The following is a 20741-nucleotide window of genomic DNA, read 5'->3' as shown; positions in this document are numbered from 1 at the left end:
TCAGTCCTCATCCTACATCATGGTATGGACCCTGCGTGTCCACTTCCCTCGATAGCAGTGTTAACCCGGGCATCATTAGCCTTCCGCTACCGGCCAGAACTGGGAGAAATACCAGAAGACCTACGCAGACGACGAGGTTGAAGAGAAGAAGATCACACCGCTTACCGATGAGTCCGTTCACCCCACCAACTTCGAGCTACGATGAATTGTTGACTAACAATACCCAGAGATATCCAAGTGCTCAAGACCTACGGTGCCGCCCCGTACGGTGCTGCCATCAAGAAGCTCGAGCAACAGATCAAGGAGAAGCAAACGAGTGTAGATGAGAAGATTGGCGTCAAGGTAGCTACATCTGTCCCTCCTTGGCTGATGCAACTCGGACTGACATGACTAGGAATCCGATACGGGTCTTGCCCCTCCTCACCTTTGGGATGTAGCAGCAGACCGACAACGCATGTCGGAAGAACAGCCTCTCCAGGTCGCCCGGTGTACAAAGATCATTCCCGACGAGAAGGACGACTCTAAGAGCAAATATGTCATCAACGTCAAGCAGATTGCCAAGTTCGTCGTACAGCTCGGCGAGAGAGTGAGCCCTACGGATATCGAAGAGGGCATGCGAGTGGGTGTCGATAGGAACAAGTACCAGATTCTTCTGCCGCTCCCGCCCAAGATCGACGCCAGTGTTACGATGATGACGGTCGAGGAGAAGCCCGATGTTACATACGGAGATGTTGGTGGTTCAAAGGAGCAGGTCGAGAAGTTGCGCGAAGTCGTCGAGATGCCCCTCTTGTCGCCAGAGCGGTTCGTCAACCTCGGTATCGACCCCCCGAAGGGTGCGCTGCTGTACGGACCCCCTGGTACCGGAAAGACCCTTTGCGCTCGAGCTGTCGCCAACAGAACAGACGCCACCTTCATCCGAGTCATCGGCAGTGAGTTGGTCCAGAAGTACGTCGGTGAGGGTGCAAGAATGGTGCGCGAGCTTTTCGAGATGGCGCGGACGAAGAAGGCCTGCATTATCTTCTTTGACGAAATCGACGCCATTGGTGGTGCCCGTTTCGATGACGGTGCCGGTGGAGACAACGAGGTTCAGAGAACTATGCTGGAGCTCATTACCCAGCTGGACGGTTTCGACGCTCGTGGCAATATCAAGGTCATGTTCGCGACCAACAGACCTTCCACTCTCGATCCCGCCCTGATGAGACCCGGCCGTATCGATCGTAAGATCGAATTCTCCCTGCCCGACCTCGAGGGTCGCGCCAACATTTTGCGTATTCACGCTAAGAGCATGTCCGTCGAGCGTGACATTCGGTGGGAGCTCATCTCGCGTCTGTGCCCCAACGCCACAGGTGCCGAGCTTCGCAGTGTCTGCACGGAGGCCGGTATGTTCGCCATCCGCGCCCGGAGAAAGGTGGCGACGGAGAAGGACTTCCTCAGCGCCGTGGACAAGGTCATCAAGGCCAACCTCAAGTTCAACTCGACGGCCAGCTACATGCAATACAACTAAGATGGGCAACCCGGGGGCTACGAGATGGAATGGAGAGGGGGTCACGGAGTTTCGTCATGTCCTTTATTTAAAGGCTGTAAGAATAGGCAGGCTTCGGATCGGGGAAGGCTTCTAGAGGGCGTGATACCTTCCGAGAGAAAGGAGAAATAGATCATGCTTTTCATGTGCCAATCGCAGTTTCACATTAGCGCAATTTGCAAGTGACATGATGAGTCTGCCTGCCCAACCTAAGTATGCAGAGAGGAACGATAGCGCTTAACGTAACTTTTCATGTGGCAGGTTGGTGTGCTTTGAGGAACGTACTGCAAGGCAACATTACAAGCCCTGGCTCACTCACTGCCTGATATTCTCAACCCCTGAAGCATAGGGGGTGGCTTCATTTGGCAAAATTTGTGGTGTTGTTGGCCGTAGAATTACATTGAACTACAGCTAGACGAGGCACACACTCTCTCGCCTCTCCAGCCTACCTAACGTAGTGAGAATAAGGGGACGCGAGTATTTTTCAACCCATCCCTTGCTCTCGCTGTTCCCTGGTAACATCTCCCAGGTGGTCCTCCCATTGGCAAAAAGAAAAGTAACAACGTCCCATGCTGCCTCAGCATTGCCCAGATTTGCTCCATTACCAAATGAATATGCATGCCTTCATTAGCAGTGCCATACGCTCAACCGTCTTCCGTGGGCGTTTTGACTGTCGAAAAAGAACCTCCTTGAACGCTATGATTGAAAACAAGAAAACAAGAAATATTGCCCTTCGGCAGGGCGTTGCAGCCGCCTTAGACTGACTCCATGCGTGAGAGGCAGCCTAGGCAAACGATGTCGCCCTCTGAACCCTTCTCGATACAACAGCGACTGCAGATCATCTGCCTATGACCACCGCCCGTCCAGCCGTTGTGCCGAGTGGCTCGGCCGGTTCTCTTTGCCTCCTGCTCTTCTCTTGATTGCCTTTGCCTGTCGTCATCCACATCATCCATCGTACATGACCGTGAGAGGTCGAGTCCGTCTTGCCCTTGGTTCTGTTGCGTGCTTTTTATGCCGCCGTTGCTGCTTGGTCGTCCGTCCTTTTCCCAGCCCTGGCATTCCCGGACGCAGACATAGCATGATCGTTGTCCACAGCCTTGGCAGTCTGCAAATGAGTCGAGGTCTGATTTCTTGGTAGGGCGGCGATGGCAGATGTGGCAGGGTGCCAAGGACGAGGGCGTCCTGGGTCTATTGCCAGCTGCATCCGCCTGGTTCTGTGCTGCATGGGAGGCAGGGCGAGACTCTGTAGACGACCTGCTACCCCGTCTTTGCTGCAAATCGTGTTGTGATGTAGTGCCGCCATTCAAGCCACTCAGCTCCCCACTATCATTGTCATCATCGTCGTCAAACATGCGCTGTCGCTTGGATACAGGAAGCGGCGCTATTTTCCGAGGCACCGAGTCGATGTTCTGGCGTGATGCTTCAGCGGAGGCAGCGATGTCGTGGGAGAATCCAAACTCATATCTCAACCCTTCATTATTACTGGAAGGGAAGCGAGGGAAGTTACCTCCCAGGTGCTGCTGCTGTTGCTGCTGTTGAATCTGCTGCTGAATAGGCCTGCCTCCAAAAACGCTGTCAGCGTTCCAGTTGTTCGTTGCAGCCTGATACTGGGCGAGTTTCTCGTACAGGGGGCCTGGCAAATGCAGGTCGTTGCTGTTGGCGTCGTTGACGTCTCGTCTGCGCTTTCTGCCTGACGCCATCGCCATCAGCCGTGGATACTCCTCGGCGACGGATGGCATTTGGATTTCTGGTTTGTATGGTTCGATTTAGGCAGGATTTGTTGTGAGTCGTGTAAGGTATGAAGCTCGTTGATCGATGCAAGAGGTTTTCTTGTCGTTGGAAGGGGGCGAGTGACTAGGCGTTGGTGGTGGTTGAATGCGTGGTGGGCAAGGCGAGGTTCGCTGATAAGGTTCCTCGTAGATTTCTCTTGTGAATAAGAGGAACCGAATGGAAGGGTTATGAAGGCGACGAACCAAACCGTTGAGGGCTTGCTTCTGGTCAGAAATGGAGAGTGAAAGAGCTCACAAGAAGAGGGAGGACTTGATGACGAGTGAAGTACGCTCTTTCCCGCTCGCTCTTCTTGACTCGGCAGCTCCTTCGTTGGAGGAGGGGGGAAGGGAAGGTGGTGGTGGTAGTGGTGGTGTTGCTAGTTAGCTGCAGGCACATACGTCCATGTGAGCAGGCTCTGGCAGGACTGGCAGTGGATGGCAGGGTGTTTTTGAGGTGGCACTGATGGCCAGGCCCCGGCTCGGAGCTTTTAGGCCTGACGGAAGTTGCCCAGTTTAATGAGGTGAAGTGGACACCAACGGGCGACGAAGGAAACAGAGGATTGGTCGGCGTCGTGCTCTCCACCTTCGGCTGCTTCTGTTCTGTCAGCGCAGTCATCTCAGCGGACACAGCGCTGGATCCAACTGTTCGGAAAGCGCGCCGTCCGCTGGAAAACCGATCGTTTCCTTCCAGCCCAAGGTCCTCTTAACTCGCGCGGCCTCTGGAGCACGTTGCTGGAGCACCTCCAAAAGACCCACCAAGATTCGTCTCTTCCACCAATTGACAACCCCTGACTACCTGCTCAAGGTCGACGCAAACCCCGGCCACTCACTCCTCAGTCAATGTCGTTGCTCAGAAACTGGGTGGCCATCGGCGACAAACGACACTTTAAATGCCTGCAAAGTCACAGAACTTTGTGTGCGAGCTAGGGGTCTGAGAGGAAAACATGAGATGAAACAACTTTCTGATTATCTGAAAAGGAAAGACAAAAAGTTATGAAAATGGGTACGGACATGCATCTATGTACCAACCTCGCATTGTTCTATCAACCTACAAATAAGTAAGGTGCAACTGCGTTTCGGCGAATCAATGGCCGAGGGTACGCATGTTCAAGACACCGTTGATTGCGACAGCCGATGTTTGCATCGCGTATCGACCGGTAGTATACTCAGCTCTGTCTCCTTGACTCCGCGTCTGACGAGATGTTTCCCACTGATGGCACGAAGCAGGCTCATCTACTTCATTTCGTGACTGCAGCTTGATCATCAAGTTGTGGTAGTACTTTGCTTCGTGGAACATCACTTTGAAACGTGGGCATGTGTTTGGCGCATGAAATTCTAATCTTGTCTTGTCATTATCAAGGAGTCAGGTATTGAAAAAGGACCATCTGATTTACACTCTATCGCTCCCCATATTGCTCCCAACGATGAATCTCGTCTCTGCCGCCTCCACTAACAAAGGAGCTGTTTTAGAGAGCCTAGTATAACATACACAGAGACAACCGAAATGTTGCCATGCTAATTTAGTGGCGAACCTTGGTGTCCTTGGGAGGGTCGTACGCGAGCTTTCTCGACTTGAGCCAGGCCCACTTGTACTTCTTAACCCAGACGCTGAGGGCCCAGAGAGAGGCCGAAACAACGAGAACCTTCATACCCATGCGCTTGCGGTCGTCCATCTCGGGCTCAGCAGCCCAGTTGAGGAACTCGACAACGTCCTTGGCCATCTGCGAGGTGGAAGCGGGAGTGCCGTCCTCGTACTCGACGAGGTCCTCGTAAAGGACACGGGCCATGGCGATACCGGTACCGGGGAAGTAGGGGTTGAAGTTCATGCCGGGAGCGACGACGGCGCCCGCAGGGGGCTCCTCGGGGTAACCGGTCAACAAGCTGAAGATGTAGTTGCAGCCACCGTGGCGGGCCTTGACGATCAAGCTCAGGTCGGGGGGAAGGGCACCGTTGTTGGCGAAACGGGCAGCCTCCTCGTTCTTGTAGGGGTCGGGCATGTAGTCGGAGAGCTTGCCGGGGCGCATCTCGATGTCACCCTGCTCGTTGGGCTCACCGGGGTACTCGTTCTCCTCGGCCATGGCCTTGGCCTCGTCGACGGTCAAGACGGTACCGACGAGAGTTCGGTAGGGGACACGGCTGAGAGAGTGGCAAGAGGCGCAAACCTCGCGGTAGACCTGGAAACCACGGCGGAGACTGCAATTCAATGTAAGCGTCATACATCTCAGATGGCCGAAAAAAATCGAAGTGGTGTTCTGCTTACGCCTGGTGATCAAAGGTCTTGAACCATTGCTCGTGAACCCAGGGGTAGTTGGTAGGGTGAAGACTGAAGATGATAATTTAGCTCAATGATCGATTGCTGTCGGTCGGCCCCGGTTTCAATGTCGATTATGCCTCAACCCAAGGGATTCGGCGGCATTCGCGCAATTGTCCCTCGGCGACCGCATACGGATAGGCAAAAGACTCACCCCTCCTCAGCCGGTGCGGCAGCGTTGGCGGAAGGTCCGTAGAGGTGGTAGTACCAGGCCATGGAGCCCAAGGCGAGAGACGTCGACGTGACGGCGGCGAGGTTCAATCTAGAGGAAGCTTCGGCACCAGCGCCGCTGGAAGTAGAGGCGGCACGCTGTATCAATCATCGTCAGCGAATTTGCCCCAGAGTCCTTGATGTCCATTGATGTCCTTCGATGGCCATTGAGGCCGGGCTCGGGCGTGTTCGTTGGCGGTCGGTCGGATTGCCTCGGGAATTTCGACTCGTGATCAGTTCATCTGCGTACCTTTGAAATCGTGACAGCGCCATTTGTGAAAGTGCGCGCCGAGCGCAAGCAGGACCTTGCCAACATGATGGGCGAGCCGTATCCGCAGCTACAGAGACAGCCGCGAACAGATTGATGGGGCAATTGGTGGGAGGTCGTCTCGTGGCGGAGATCGTTTCTATGGTACAGCAATCGAGGTAGGAGAAAATCGCTTGAGGCAGTTTTCGAGTGCCTTAGGTATGGGACGTCTCTGATTGGCTGATGGGCACGGTCAATGACATCTTCCGTTCCGGCGACTTTTCGCTTCCTTCCTCTTACCCGTAGTTGCCCGGTTGCACTCAATTGACCACACGTATTTCCGATCGCCCGTCTCACCCAAGTGAACCCAACAGCTGGCGTCTGCCAACCCTCGGACTGAGAAATGTCGCCCCCATGATTGGCCTGACTTGGATGCAACTGCAGCGATCTGTCACATGCATCACAACACGACATTAGACGATAAAATAGTCATTTCAACCCAAACCCCCTACCATACTTATTCTGAAGGGCGATAAACTTCGAGCAACGTTTCCAGTAACTGCATTGAGCCCGAAGTCTTCGGCAGCTCCTCCATCATGAGAAATACCGAAATGTTGTTGAAAAGGTAGCAAAAGAGTTGGGTATCAGGTGGGTTTTATTCGACAAAACTACAAAACTTTTCAACCTCGCCGAACCGAATGTAGCTCCCGCGATCTACGGCGGGCAGCTATCGGTATATGCACACTTTATCCCTTCGCTAAGTCGACAGCCACGCCTTGTGGCTAGTCTGTATCCCATAGAACTCACTACCGTTGCACAAAATCATTAGGTTCGAAACTAGCTACTCAAGCACCATTCTTGCTGATGACTTCGCGGCGCTGCTTCACTGCGTTGGCCAGTTGGTCGAGCACAGAGATGGTGTCATCCCAGTGGATGCATGCGTCTGTGATGCTGACTCCGTACTTCAGGCCCTCTTTGCCCTCCTTCGGCACCTTTTGGTTGCCTATTGGAAAATTAGCATCTGCAATTACATGCAATGATCTAGACAGGTACTTACCCTCGTTGATGTTGCTCTCAATCATGACACCCATGATGCCAGTCTCGCCGCCGGCAATCTGGCCAGCGAGGTCTGCAGCAACCTTGGGCTGGTTCTTGTGGTTCTTCAGAGAGTTGCCGTGGGAGCAATCGACCATGAGTCTTTGGGGAAGACCGGCCTTCTCCAGGGCAGCCTTAGCCTCAGCAATGCTCTTGGCATCGTAGTTGGTGCCACGAGTACCACCTCTGAGAATCGTGAAGCAGTCCTCGTTGCCCAGGGTACCGACGACGGCCACGACACCGGGCTTGGTAACAGAAAGGAAGTGGTGAGGGTGTCTGACGGCGCCAATGGCATCAATGGAGACGCCGAGCGAGCCGTCAGTGCCGTTCTTGAATCCAACGGGGAAACTGAGACCGCTCGCAAGCTCTCGGTGCAGCTGACTCTCGGTGGTTCTCGCGCCAACAGCGCCGACGGACAGCAGATCGGCAAGGAACTGGGGCGAAATGGTATCGAGCATCTCGCTGGCAATGGGCATGCCCTTGTCGGTGAGGTCGACGAAGAGCTGTCTCGACAGGCGCAGACCCTTGTTGATCTTGAAGCTGTTGTCGATATCCGGGTCGTTGATCAACCCCTTCCATCCGACTGTCGTGCGGGGCTTCTCGAGGTAGGAGCGCATCACGATGAGGAGCTCGTCCTTGTGCTTCTCCTTCTCTTGTAGCAACATGTCGCAGTACTCGAGAGCAGCTTTGGGGTCGTGGATGGAGCAAGGGCCAATGATGACCAGTAGTCTCTCCTTCTTGTCGGTTCCATTGACGATAGCGACGGACTCGTCACGGCCCTCGATCACTGTTTGCTTCGACTTGGGGGTTTGGGCAATCTCATGCTGGAGCAGATCGGGCGACGTCAGCGGGTTGTAGCCGCGAACTACGACATCAATTAGCTTGACTTGACGACTGAGAAAGTATCGATGCAGTTTGTACTTCTCCAATCTTCGCTCTCGGCCTTGTTGCCAACATTTTTGTTCTCGATGAAGAAGCTCTGCAAATAAGTGGTGAGTCACAGGTGTTGTACTTGCGCGCGGTGGCCGGGGGGTCGCGAGAGCTGACTTACAGACATGGTGGCGGCGAGGAACTTCAAAAGCAGGGTGCAATTGGACGCTGAATGCTTAGTGAATGCTGAACGAGTCGATTGAAAGGAAGACTGAAATAGTTGACAAGTGAAGAAAGTGCAAAATAGACTTTTTTTCTCTTCTGGATTTGTAGGTTGCTGTGTCCAAAGGAGGGCAGCTTCGAGAGGACTGCAATACCTTACATCAGACCTGAGCACAAATGGGCGAAGACTCATTCGTCCCCCTGCCCAGTGCCACCCCGGCCGGCAGTACCCCGCCGAAGACGGACCCAGAAAAAAGTTGAACACCACCTTGACTACCACTACCACCAACCTACTGCGTAACCTCAAGTCAGGGCCACCCGCCTCATGCAAGCGCAAGCAAACTTGCCACCAGTGAACCAATGGGCCAACAGTGAGGGGTATCCTTGCCACATCTTTCTCGCTGAATTATGGCCGTGACGTGAGGGTTGCCCCCTGTGGACCTGTCCAGCCGGCCTCAATGGCGCCACAAGATGGGTCTCACCGCCTGGAAAATGCCCGCGACAGCACCGAAGAACGGGCATTACTATTGCAGACTGTAGTCAGTGCTTGGACGACTTTGACTTGCCCTGAGGTGGGATGTCTACGTAGCTTCTTCTCCTTCAACCTATCGGGGACGAATATTTGGAGCACATGGTAGGAAGGTATGGTACCTTGGTTTTATTCCAAAGGCGCCCTAATTTGACATATCCTCTAACCATATCCAATCTATTGCTCCAAAAACTTCAAAATCTGTATCGAACATCATCGGTGTCGCTTGGAACCCCACGAACCCTTGGCATCAATCTACAACACACCACCTTCCATCAAAGTCTAGATCGTCTTTTTCAGGGGCTTGTAAGCCTCCTTCTCCATCTTCACATAGCCGTTAAATCGGCCATACACCCACTTCAAGAGACTGGTACTCGCGGTCATCAGCGCGGCTGAGAAAGTGAACAACCCCACGCGCTGTACGGTGTTGAGGACATCGAAAATAGGGTAGGGGTACCTGCATCTAGTTAGCGGGCTATACAATGGGTCGAAGAGGGTAATCCTTTAATCTACCATCCGTTCCTGCTGAAGCACAGCTCAACCCAGCCCCAGTACAGGAAGGCGAAGATCATGCTAATGGCCATGGCTGAGTATGCGCGAATCGTCCATGGCGGGCTGAACAGAATAAGGTCCAGAGACAGGACCACGGCAGGGACCAGGTGGAATCCAACGTCCGGTAGCCAGTGAAGTTCGAATCCCTCGGGAATCAGCAATCGCTTATCAATGGAGCGGATTCCCCAGTACAAGATGCTGATGAGCACCTCAAGCGGTGCTGCCGTGGTCGACAGGGCGTTCTTTACAGCAAACAATGAAGGGCTGAGGGTGATATCGGCCAGCAGCCCTATCACAAATGTCACAAACGACAAAATCAGGCCGATATTGGTGAGGTGCTGGTAGTTTCCTCCGAAACCCATGGAGATGTCGTGAGTGAGTCCATTCAGGAAGTTGAAGGATGCGATGAACGATACGATGCCGGTGACGTGCAGCAACAGAGACGCTGTCCGGGACGGCGACTGCAGCCGCTGTAACTGATGCTTGGCCATCTTAGTTTGTCTCGATGTTGACAATGATGTTGCTTGTCCCACAGTTGTAGTTCTGGTGTAAGGTAGTTTGATGTAAAAGAAGGGATGAGATGGCACTTCCGCAACGAGACGGGCCCAAAGGAAAGGAATTGTTGAGGAACGGGAGGGAGAGAAATCCGAGGGATTGGGTCGTCGTATGTCGTTGATGCCTTGAGACGAAAACTTTATGAAGGTGAGATTCGCTACAAGGGTGACTTGTTATTTATTTATCTTCCTTTGGAAGAAAAAGTCGTTGCCGACTAATCAGGGTTCCAACTGATGCATCGTCAGGCTGACGGACCGCGGCAAGTTGCAACTGTCCGGTGCCTTCGGAAGGCTTCGTCATGAGGTCACTGATGGATCCCGGCGGCGCGGTGCCCCGTACCTGATCGCACCTCCAGTGTCACCAAAAGATCCACGGAGGCCCCCTAACCTGGAATCCTGGATGCCCCATCGCAGCCCGCGGCATGTGTTGCCGGCCGCTAAAGCCAAACTAAGAAGCAGCTCACAGTGGGTCCAGTGCCGGCAGCAAGGCTGCTGTACGTTGGCTGCCACTTCCCCGGTACCCTCATCTGATTGGATCAATTGACATAGCTTCCTGCAAACTACCACAAGCTTCCTAGATTTCCATCTCAGCCTTACCACAAGACGAGCACCTGCACTCACGGTCACCACACTCGCCGTCGCTGTGCCTTTGACCTCCAGCATCGACAACATGGCTGACGACGATGCCATAACCAACAAACGAAGTCATGCGGACCTTGTTGCCCAAGATGACGGTAAGCATACACGATGCGATCTAGAATTATGTTCTAGCACTACTCTTTCCGACAAAGCTTGGACTAACGGCGTGGCTAGACAGCTCCTCCGATGACGATATGGGTCCCCAGCTCCCCTCCGAAGCACCAAAGAAGAAGAAGCGTCGCGTGCTTCCACACGAGAAGCTCTATATTGCTGCGCTGCCCAAGTCAACCCGGTACTCCAAGTCTCTGATGCACAAGGAGCAGCTGTCTTTCGTTACAGTGACGCCTCTGACGGACTTCATTATTACCTCATCTGTCGACGGTGTCGTCAAATTCTGGAAAAAGGTGGCTGAGGGGATAGAGTTCGTCAAGGAGTTCAAGGCACATGCGGACGAGATCAGGTCCGTCTCCGTCAGCCAGGACGGGAGAAGCTTTGCAACCGCCGGGGCAGACAAGACTGTTAAAATCTTCGATGTCATCACGTTTGATCTTCTGGCGATGCTGAAGTTGACCTTTGTGCCGAGATGTCTTTGCTGGGTTCACAACCGAGGGGCTTCGCTACCTCTCCTTGCGGTGTCCGAGGAAACCAACTCCAAAATCCACATTTTCGATGGCAGGGGAGAGAGGCAAGACCCGATTCACACAATCAAGTCTCTACACAGAAGTCCGGTCTCAATCATGGCTTTCAATAGTGCCTACGACTGCGTGCTGTCTGCGGACGACAAGGGCATGCTGGAGTACTGGCGACCAAGCGGCGACTACGAGAAACCGGACAATGTATTCGAATTCAAGGCTTCAACAAATTTATTCGACTTCAAGAAGGCGAAAGCAGTGCCGACATCTATCACGATTTCACCGACAGGCAAGCAATTTGCCGCCTTCTCTCAGCCAGACAGGAAAATCCGAATCTTTGACTTTGCGTCTGGAAAGCTGTATCGAACATATGACGAATCTCTTCAAGTGATTGAGGATATGCAGCATGCTGGTTTGGCACTGCAAAAACTCGAAACTGTGGAGTTCGGCCGCAGGTTCGCGGTCGAGCGAGAAATTGACTCGACAGCGTACAGAGATAAGGCGAACGTCATTTTTGACGAGTCTGGCAACTTTATTCTTTACGGCTCAATATCCGGCGTTAAAGTGCTGAATACCTATACCAACCAGATCGTCAAGGTGTACGGTAAAGAAGAGAACTTCAGAGCCGTCAACCTGGCGATATACCAAGGTCAACCGCAGAAGAAGGGCATTACTACAGTCGAGATGGGTGCTTCTGCCAATCCCCTGCTCCAGGAGTCCGAGTCCAGAGACCCCATCTTGATAACGACAGGAGTCAACAAGCAGCGATTTTACTTGTTTACCAATGACGAAGAAATCTCAAAGTCAGTGCGAGACGTTCAGAACGAGAAGCCTACAATGCTTGGCCAGAAGAAGGCAGAAGAGGCCAAGAAAGCAGAGACCGGAACCGCCGCAGTAATCCACACCAACTATGGTGACATTCACATTCGTCTCTTCCCCGATGCGGCACCCAAGGCTGTTGAGAACTTTGTCACCCACTCAAAGAGTGGTTACTACAACAATACGATCTTCCATCGTGTGATTCGCAAGTTCATGATCCAAGGTGGAGATCCACTCGGCGACGGCACGGGTGGCGAGAGTATATGGGGAAAGGAATTCGCAGATGAATTCAGCAGTCTGAAGCACGACAAGCCATACACAGTCAGCATGGCTAATGCAGGCCCAAACACCAATGGCAGTCAGTTCTTTATTACAACGGAAAAGACGGTGAGTACAACCCAACTCGGTGACTTAGATATAATGCAGTCCTAACAGTCACAAACAGCCTTGGCTGGACGGGAAGCACACCATTTTCGGGCGAGCAACCCAAGGGTTCGACGTTGTCCACAAGATCGAGAACGCGCGGACGTATAAGGAGAGACCAGAGGAGGACATCAAGATCCTCAACATCGACATCGTATAGCCCGTTCCGTCGAAAGACGCCAAGTAATGAAAGACATGAGACCAGACTGCTCGACAGACCCCCACAGAAGGGCATAAGTGAAATGGAGTGGAAAAAGCAATTCGATGATGCAGCATCCCCGCAAGCCTCGCAACTGATACAGACGGGCCTCACGATGCAGCTGCATATCAGCTCAAGTCCACTCAACTAAGTGAGGCTGTATGTTGTTCACGTGGACGCGAAAAGGCCAGCATTGGGCCGCTTACGATCCCGCAATCGGCGCTGCCATACCGCAACCCAATTCGGGCCCGATCTCGCCCGCCAGTGACACCCCGTACTTATAGACGACGTTTGGGCGTACCTCTTGTTCAACGGCGCGCACATCCGTTCTACGAAGTGGGCGACCCGGCCTTGTCGCAAGCGGTCTCAAACGTAGTCTACAACTTACCTTCAGCGTTGATAGTGAAGACAGTGCGCTCAACCATCTCACATATGGAAATTTCATAGACGCAGGCCTCCGGATTCCCTACCTGCGCTGCATGTTCGCGTAGCATGAACTAGCCAATCAACCTGCCTTGACCCCGCCCCTTTTCGGTTCGGCTCGTCCCTTTCTCATTGCCAGGATCGAGGTTTCTGGTCCAGTATGCCACGTCCGAAGAAGCCAGGGGCGCCGGAGCCGAAACGTCGAAGCCGAAATGGTTGTTGGTAAGTTCACAACGCTCTGTAGCGTTGATGTATATGGCCTGCTTTCAGTCTAACTATCGTCTTCAGATGACTAACATGCCCGCCCACAGGCCGTGCAAAGCCCGGAAAGTGAAATGTGGTGAGGAACACCCAACGTGTATCAAGTTCGTTTTATCTGTACAAAAGTGATGTTGGCTTTGGGACACTATCTGCGTGAGAGACTACAATCGGTGGACGGCTAACGTACGTACACAGTTGCCAACGCACTGGGGAGCCTTGCGATTATAGTGTACGACTAAATTGGGAGGGCCGTCGAACGAAGAGATCTCTTTCTTTGGGAACACTCACGGGGATCACTCAGCCATTTAAAGACTCCTCCCGCACTGAACAACCGCCGTTCAATCATACGTTTACCATTAGCAACCCGACTCAGAATTCGGATCCGAAGCCTTTAACGAAACGCGTCCTCGCTGCTCCTGTCGGCGTCGAGGCAGGGAAAAGAAAGCTTGAGCAGTTAGAGACTTGTGATGACTACTTGAGTTTTCAGAATACGTCCTCCCGATTGATCCAGCACCAGAATGGCGCCCTATTTGCTCCACCGCGCAGTGCACCAAACTACAATGCACGAGACCACTCCTCGACATCAAGCCTCCGTCGAATCGTTCCCGCGACTGCAAACGCTTCGTCAAGATTATACAAGAGGTCCAAATCCCTCGCTGAGACAGGTCAACCGGATATATCGAGCCAGTACGGCCGCATATCTTCGCCAATCTCTCTAATCGGGCAAAGCTCTCCCACGTCTTTCCTAACCTCGGGTGCTATCTCAACGTCGACCGGTTCCCCCTTGACGCCCGTCTCGTTGGTGATCAAGCCTGACGATGAGACGAGATCGCCTGTCTTGAGCCTTCCTTCACCGGCGTCTCCAGAAGATAGTCGACTATCTGTGAACTATCTAATCTCGAGTTCTTCCCGCGTTATGCATGGTGCAAACAAGGGAGTAATTCATCCATCTGGTCCGCCTCTGTACAACTCTGAATGCAAGCAAAATGTATCAGAAGAAGCTACATTTTATGGCTTCGATCTTGGCATTCCAGATGCTGACATTGCCCAGAATGATGACGCGGGATCCATATCTTCAACAGCATCTTCTACTAGACATTATAGGCACTGCCTCCAAGCTATGTGTGGTGGATCCTATTCCCAACAATCCGGGACCATTAATGGCACGATGCCAAGGGTCTGGTACTATGGCCAGCCTATTCCGATATGGATACCGCGAAGCATTGAGCCCATCCCCGCCAAGTGAGTCTCTACTATCTTTGACCAGTTCGAGGCTGACTGATAGAAGGCTTCGAGAAAACCCAATGAATATCCTTGTAAGTCAGACTTTGGATCTCCAAGTAGATATTTAAATGACACTGATGACATTGATGAACAGTACTTCGTAGGTAGCCAAGTAATCTCATTGTCTCCAGTCATGAATTAATGTCTAAACGACAGCATCACTTTTTGAACCATACGGCCAGGGGTAAGGGGTTCTATTCTTCCGACTTTCAAGCTTACTGACTCAGGTATAGTTCTCGTGCCTTATGACGACCCCCAATCCAACCCGTTTCGCACGATTCTGCCGCAGATGGCTGTCGGTAACGACCACCTCCTCAGCTTACTCCTGGCCTACTCGGGTAATTATATCTCCTGTCTGCTCCATCGTCTTGATCTGACGACCTAGTCACAGCCGCCCATAGGTCAAGACTTCTCGGAAAGAAGGAACCACAGATGAGGATAGCAATCTGGGTGCAGGACATCTTTCCAGCACTGCGGCAGGCCCTCAACGACAAGGACAAAATCATTTCAAACACGAGCCTCGCCACCGCCATCATGCTCGCCTCGCTGGAGATCATCTCGCCCACGGCGTTCGGGTTCGATATCCCCTGGCAGCGGCACCTGAACCTGGCCCGGACGCTCATGTGGAGGCGGCTGGCGGACCTGCGCAGGACCGCCGAGAACGGTCTACGGGAGGACAGCGCGTGTGCCTTCCTGTGGAGCTGGTTCGCGTACTTGGATGTCCTGGGGAGCTTGAGCGGTGGTGGCGTCCCCGACGCGGATTCCTCGAGGTTCTGGCTGCTTGAGTATACGGTCCACAATCCCGGCGACAGCCAGGATGAGATTGACTGCGTCATGGGCTTCACCACGCGCTGTGTCCAGATCCTAGCCCAGATCGCGGAGCTGGCGCGCCGCTGCGACGAGCAGCGATTCGCGCTAAGCGGTTCCTCGCCGCAACTCGCCTGGTATCCGAATGCGGCTTGTGTCGAGCGGGCTCAGTTGTTGGAGCAGGAGCTTTTTAACAGCATGGCGCAGCCGTCCTGCCCGAGCAGGCATATTACTACCATCAACACCCCGAGCCAGAACCTAGGCCAGGACACCGGCATCAAAATCGAAGGGCGGGATAATAGGGGGGAGATCGTCCAATTGAACGAGGCATTCCACTGGGCTGGGCTTGTGCACCTACACAGGCGCATCCTGGGTAAGCCGCCTGGCCACGAAGACGTCCAGGGACCGGTAGGCAGGATCGTGGCGTGCTTGGAGGGTATTGCGCCTGGCGGGTCGGCGGAGACGGGGTTCTTGTTTCCCATGTTCACAGCTGGGTGTCATGCGCTGGAGAGGCCGCAGAGGAGCCAGATTTTGGAGAGGTTTCGGAGTGTGGAGAGGAATGGGATGACGCAGGTATGTTCGAACTCGAGCTTGGCTAAGATTTTTGTCTTGTAACACTGATTTCATGATTGGTGACCTGTGAACTGACTTTTTTTTCTGAATAGGTCTACAAGGCGAGAGTGCTCATGGAAAATGTGTGGCTTACGGGGCAGCCGTGGGAGCCTTTGCTGTGTACGGAATTCATTGGGTGACTTAAGCATCTCTCCTTCTTTTCCCTCAAGGATGGGAAATGCCAGCAACCGGTATTGTCGTGTTTGAAGGAATTTCAGTTGTCTTTTTTAACTTACGAACGAAGCATGGAGTTGGATAGAGATGTTGACAGGGAGCACACCAGGGAAGCATCATACGGGTACCAGCATATTTTGTCATCTTCACGATATTTATGAGATCATGATTTGAACGAAGTTTTCTACTTGACTTTGAGAGAGAAAGCTTGGGCTGGATATATAAGAGCTGGCAGCAATTCACGTACCAGGTCGTGATTTCACAAGTCTTTTCGTTTTATCACAGTAATTAACGGTTTTGCCTGATAATGCAGCGCAGACCTTGAACTTGTTTCTTTACAGTCCAAGGATCCAATGTGAATATCCTGATACCTTACCCGGCTGTCTTCTTAGGCTGAGGCAAGGCTGAGAGAGCGAGTGATAGTGAGAAGTTGGGCGAAACACCAGGTGATGATCTCGTGTGAGGGGAGTTTGGTACCCAAGAGTCTCTGGTTTCTACCACAAAGGCGCCTACAGGTCATACATCATTCCTCCACCATCGTTAGTTCCCATCGCTACATCACAACACATCACTTACATAAAAGTGTATATGTATCTTTTAGGATTTAATCCGAGCAAAAACGAGGAGGATCAAAAAGTCAACAGCCCTAAAGACGAGCTTCAAGGTCAAAAATAAGGAAAAAAAGGAAAAAAATATGTTGCGTCAATCGCGGACGGGAATTGAGCCCGACGTGGCTGGTGTGTGTTAGTCGTGCTACTCGAATGTTGTGATCTTTTGGGACAGGCAATGGCGCTTACGGGTCGAACCCACAACCTTGAGATTAAGAGTCTCACGCTCTACCGATTGAGCTAGCCGGGCAGGCTGTTTAAAGATTGGTGATCGTGGATGGCGACGAGGTGGTTCATACCGGGTTGGATTTGTGGGATCTCTGTCGTGGGGTTTGTGGTGGATGGGGTGGATGAGGGTCTCCGAGGGCACGGAAGACCTGGTATGTAAAATGGGGCCCGGGGGTCCGCCGCGGCTTGCACCAATGACTCGGAGCGAGATCGAAGAAAGAACAGACAACAGTCACATAGAAGGACAAGGGAAAGAGTCAAGTCTGGTTCCGAATTGTACAGTTTGTTTTGGGTTTGAAATTACTGCTATAAACCACCGAAGTAAATATATCGCCCTTGTCCCAAAAATTGCAACAAAGGTCCAAAGTCTTTGACCCTGTTCTTTGAGATTTCCCTCCTTTCCCAACGCCCAGAATGGTATATAAAAGTAGAATCCTGTCAAAAGAGAGAGATGAAGAAAGGCGTGAGTGGGTGGTAGGGGGTCTTGTGGTTGTTAAAAAAAAAAAAAAAAAGCCAGCTCAGCTGAATACAAAGAAAAAAGGATAAAAAAGAAGTTGTTCCTTTTTGGAACGCACACACGCAGGCTCTGACGTTCTTTCACTCGTCCTCATGATCATCACACCGTTTCTTTCTTTCCAACATCCCTACTTTTGCTCGTCTTTTTTTAGTCGTCCTTATCTTGCTTGGCCGAAGGAGTATTGGTGCGGCGGTGGGCTCTTGACAGGCGCGTCGGCATAGGCGCCGGGGATGGGCACTGCGTCGTAGACGGGCTCGTCCGCGGCCATGGGCGCGTGTTGCTGAGCCTGGGGCTGCTCCTGGTGGAATGACGGCGCCTGCTGCTGCTGCTGAAAGGGGAATGCCGGACCGGGACCCTCGGGCGAAGTGGGCGTGTACGCCTCCTGTCCCGGCTTGGTCGCCGCGCGCGCCTTTGTCGGGGGCGCCTGGAGCTGGAAGGCAGGCTTGGGCTTGCCGAAGCTGGACTCGGGCTCGACGAAGCGGGTGCCGGGGGTGAAGGGGGAGGCGCCGGCCTCCTCGATGCGGGACAGGCTCTCGAACGTCTTGTCCGGGTGGCGAGGGGACAGAGCGTACTGGGAGTAGAGGCCGGGGGACTTGAGGCCGGGAGTGTTGGGGGCGGACTGGGAGCGGAGCTGAGCGAGGTAGAGGTCGGAGCGGGCGCGATCGCGCATGTCCATGGACTTGTGGAGGCGGCGCTTGGTGTAGTAGCGGTAGAAGACGATACTGTAGAGCAGAACGCAGATGACGTCGATGACGATCTCGATGACCATGCAGATGAGGGCCCAGTTCTGGAGGCGGCAGATGAGTGCGTAGTCGACCTTTTCGCCAAAGACCTCGGCGCGCTTGTTCTCCTTGCACGACCAACCCCACATGTCCTTGCCGCCGCCGTTGCTGCGGCTCGACTGGAAGAGGCCGGCGGCGATGGCCCACATGACCATGGAGAGGATGAACCAGCCGATAGCGAAGAGGGTGTAATAGGTTGCTACCTTCTCGGCACGTTGGTGGCCGCCGCGGCAGTAAGCGAGGAGAACGCCGATGCAGACTGCGAGGGAGATGGAAGACACTGCGAAGGATGTTAGAAAACGGCAAAGACTTGAGATATGAATCCTCGACTCACTAGTGATAACCAGGACCTGGGGCCAGATGGCGGTTCCTTCAGCCCATGATGGCAGACCGCTTTGGGCAGGGAGACGCTTGGTAGCGTTGAAGATTTGGAAAGAGGCGGCAAGCATAGAGATGATAATCAAACTGCAACTGAAGCTGACCCCACGAAGAGCGAACTTTGCCATACGGACGCGAGTCTTGATTTTCTACACAGTCAAAGTTAGCGTTATGTATAGCCTGTCAGATCAGAGCACACATACCAAGTCGCGTGCTTGCTCCTTGTCGGTCGCCGCTTCACGCTTCTCCAAGATATCCTCCTCGCGGAAAGTCGGGCTGAGCGGGTTCTCGACAATCTTCCTCGCTGGTGTTCCGGGCACCCTCATGGCGCTCTTGAGCGGTGATCTGGGAGTCATGGGAACGGCGACGGACTCGCGGTTGCCGCCGCTGTTGTTGATGTAACCGAACCCGATATCCCCAGGCTGGGACTGAGGCACTTCTGATCTGACGGGGTCTGCGAACGGTGACCGTACGCCGTCGACGGGTGAGTGAACTGATGTTGCCTCCGCGAAGCGAGGCGTGCGAGGAGGCTTGAGTGATGAGTCTGAGGAGGATGAGTCTGTGGATGCTGATCGGGCCGGGGCGAGGTTGAGGGCGGCAGGCCGCCTTCTATCTTCTGTCATGAAAGTGTAAGCATACAGTGTTGAAGTAAATCACCAAACCTAGACAACAGACATACCTTGGGAAGCCATGGCTGTGCTATGTGACTGTGTTCCGGACGACGAAAAAGGTGGCAGCAAGAGAAGCGTGTCTAGTATATAGGAAAGGCACCCCTTAGACTTTGGGTCGCCAACAGGAAGACCGACTTCGGGACATGCAACAGATTTCGGTGATCAAAGCAAGAATGAAGCACGATGGGAATCAGATTTCGGAGAGACCAGCTGTCGGAAGGGAGGAACTAGAGGTCCAACAACTCGGTCACTCGGGGGAGCAGGTAGTTTTGAATTGGCGCCGGCAACCTCGAACAGATGAGGGACCCAAGCCAGAGGCCCTCTCACGCACTGCAGGACCTGGGTTGGACTGCATGGGGGCGGGCAGATCAGCAAGGTGTAAGTGGGACGAAGCGGAATGGGGGAATTCCTACATGTAGCGTGGGAGGGTAGGATGGCGCGAAGTCGAGCAGGGCTCTGATAGGTGAGAGGCCAAAGTTGCAGGTCGGCGATTCGGTCGTGATGGAAATAGACGCCCAGGAGAGTGGACGAGGTGGCGCCGAGCTTTGGTTGGCTCGGTGGCAGGTGCTTCGAGACTCTTTCACTCACTTTGCACTTCAAAAGTCGTCTGTTCCTAGCTCACGGATCACTGATCCGAGCGGAGACTTTGATACTGGCGAGTTTCTTATTATATGAGCCGGCGGTTACTGGATATATCGGGATATGATGGGAGTCTGTAGAACGGTTGAACACTAGAGACGGATTTCCGATTCAGAGGCGGAGAGATGGGAGTCTGAGAAGAACAAGGCACTGAGAGGAGATTTGTCAAGCCAAGAGTTGCGCGCATTTCTCAACATCCAGACGAATATAGAATATTGGAAGCAACCCCCAAATAGGCATCCTCAAGAGAGGGGAAGAGAGGGAGATAGATAGAGTAAGTGAGAGAGAGCATGCACACTCGTCCATCTCGCAGAGTGACCGGCCGGCCCTTCCAGCTTACAGACAGGACCAGTCTACCAGATACCTACTCCTCCCTTCTCTACCGGCCCTCGTGCCCTCCTCGCCTCGACAAAGGCTCACTGGAGCTTGGCGGCATACGTCGTAGCATCCGCATGGTTCGACGATGCACGTAAGGCCGGTGATTGGACATGGCTATCCAAATTGAGAGGAGGCAGGTGAAGTAGCAACGGCAGGACAAAGATGTGGTTGGACGGAAGTTTGGAAAGAGGAGAGAGGCTTGCGGCCACCCTTGCTCATGCCCACGGGTCTTTGATCAACCACCGGCGCCAACTCCTCTCCAAAATCGACATTTGAACTTCGAACCCTTGCTGCCGCCCGCCTCCCCCCTGTCGGACAGCTGCAGTTGTGATAGGCTCAGATGGTGCAGCCGCCTCCGAATGCCGCATGCTTGCACGTTGGCGCAA

The 20741-nt window shown here is 53.4% G+C and overlaps 7 protein-coding genes and 1 non-coding gene across 8 annotated transcripts; 2 read left to right on the top strand and 6 right to left on the bottom strand.

Moving 5' to 3' along the window:
- Nucleotides 1–19: 19 nt before the first annotated feature.
- On the top strand, nucleotides 20–1504 carry CLUP02_05700 (26S protease regulatory subunit 7; the record flags this gene model as incomplete). Its single annotated transcript, XM_049284706.1, has 4 exons — nucleotides 20–22; nucleotides 80–171; nucleotides 228–342; nucleotides 395–1504. 4 exons carry the CDS (start codon nucleotides 20–22, stop codon nucleotides 1502–1504), a joined length of 1320 nt encoding a protein of 439 aa, XP_049141849.1.
- Nucleotides 1505–2277: 773 nt separating this feature from the next.
- CLUP02_05699 (uncharacterized protein) lies at nucleotides 2278–3261 on the bottom strand (the record flags this gene model as incomplete). The annotated part of the gene is made up of 1 exon (XM_049284705.1): nucleotides 2278–3261. The coding sequence occupies one exon, from the start codon at nucleotides 3259–3261 to the stop codon at nucleotides 2278–2280; it is 984 nt and encodes a 327-aa protein (XP_049141848.1).
- Nucleotides 3262–4811: 1550 nt separating this feature from the next.
- Nucleotides 4812–6128, bottom strand: CLUP02_05698 (cytochrome c1; the record flags this gene model as incomplete). Its single annotated transcript, XM_049284704.1, has 4 exons — nucleotides 4812–5484; nucleotides 5552–5614; nucleotides 5757–5911; nucleotides 6063–6128. The coding sequence occupies 4 exons, from the start codon at nucleotides 6126–6128 to the stop codon at nucleotides 4812–4814; spliced, it is 957 nt and encodes a 318-aa protein (XP_049141847.1).
- Nucleotides 6129–6904: 776 nt separating this feature from the next.
- On the bottom strand, nucleotides 6905–8211 carry CLUP02_05697 (3-deoxy-7-phosphoheptulonate synthase; the record flags this gene model as incomplete). The annotated part of the gene is made up of 4 exons (XM_049284703.1): nucleotides 6905–7062; nucleotides 7117–8019; nucleotides 8076–8133; nucleotides 8167–8211. The coding sequence occupies 4 exons, from the start codon at nucleotides 8209–8211 to the stop codon at nucleotides 6905–6907; spliced, it is 1164 nt and encodes a 387-aa protein (XP_049141846.1).
- Nucleotides 8212–9057: 846 nt separating this feature from the next.
- CLUP02_05696 (uncharacterized protein) lies at nucleotides 9058–10553 on the bottom strand (the record flags this gene model as incomplete). The annotated part of the gene is made up of 5 exons (XM_049284702.1): nucleotides 9058–9232; nucleotides 9289–10039; nucleotides 10098–10221; nucleotides 10346–10408; nucleotides 10479–10553. 5 exons carry the CDS (start codon nucleotides 10551–10553, stop codon nucleotides 9058–9060), a joined length of 1188 nt encoding a protein of 395 aa, XP_049141845.1.
- A 35-nt stretch (nucleotides 10554–10588) lies between these two features.
- Nucleotides 10589–16315, top strand: CLUP02_05695 (cyclophilin type peptidyl-prolyl cis-trans isomerase/CLD; the record flags this gene model as incomplete). The annotated part of the gene is made up of 17 exons (XM_049284701.1): nucleotides 10589–10615; nucleotides 10673–12358; nucleotides 12417–12548; nucleotides 12622–12730; nucleotides 12878–12929; nucleotides 12988–13080; nucleotides 13156–13238; nucleotides 13328–13346; nucleotides 13383–13430; nucleotides 13506–14519; nucleotides 14566–14593; nucleotides 14656–14661; nucleotides 14718–14745; nucleotides 14795–14899; nucleotides 14947–15941; nucleotides 16034–16116; nucleotides 16264–16315. 17 exons carry the CDS (start codon nucleotides 10589–10591, stop codon nucleotides 16313–16315), a joined length of 4560 nt encoding a protein of 1519 aa, XP_049141844.1.
- Nucleotides 16316–16941: 626 nt separating this feature from the next.
- Nucleotides 16942–17008, bottom strand: CLUP02_tRNA083. The gene has a single exon. It is a non-coding gene; the product is annotated as a tRNA-Lys (tRNA).
- A 656-nt stretch (nucleotides 17009–17664) lies between these two features.
- On the bottom strand, nucleotides 17665–19359 carry CLUP02_05694 (uncharacterized protein; the record flags this gene model as incomplete). The annotated part of the gene is made up of 4 exons (XM_049284700.1): nucleotides 17665–18569; nucleotides 18624–18816; nucleotides 18871–19283; nucleotides 19347–19359. The coding sequence occupies 4 exons, from the start codon at nucleotides 19357–19359 to the stop codon at nucleotides 17665–17667; spliced, it is 1524 nt and encodes a 507-aa protein (XP_049141843.1).
- Between the last annotated feature and the right edge of the window lie 1382 nt (nucleotides 19360–20741).

The sequence above is a fragment of the Colletotrichum lupini genome, chromosome 3 (assembly GCF_023278565.1).
Source record: "Colletotrichum lupini chromosome 3, complete sequence".
Classification (NCBI taxonomy): domain Eukaryota; kingdom Fungi; phylum Ascomycota; class Sordariomycetes; order Glomerellales; family Glomerellaceae; genus Colletotrichum; species Colletotrichum lupini.
The sequence above is the reverse complement of the archived record's forward strand: the minus strand, read 5'-3'. Positions and strand labels throughout refer to the sequence as shown.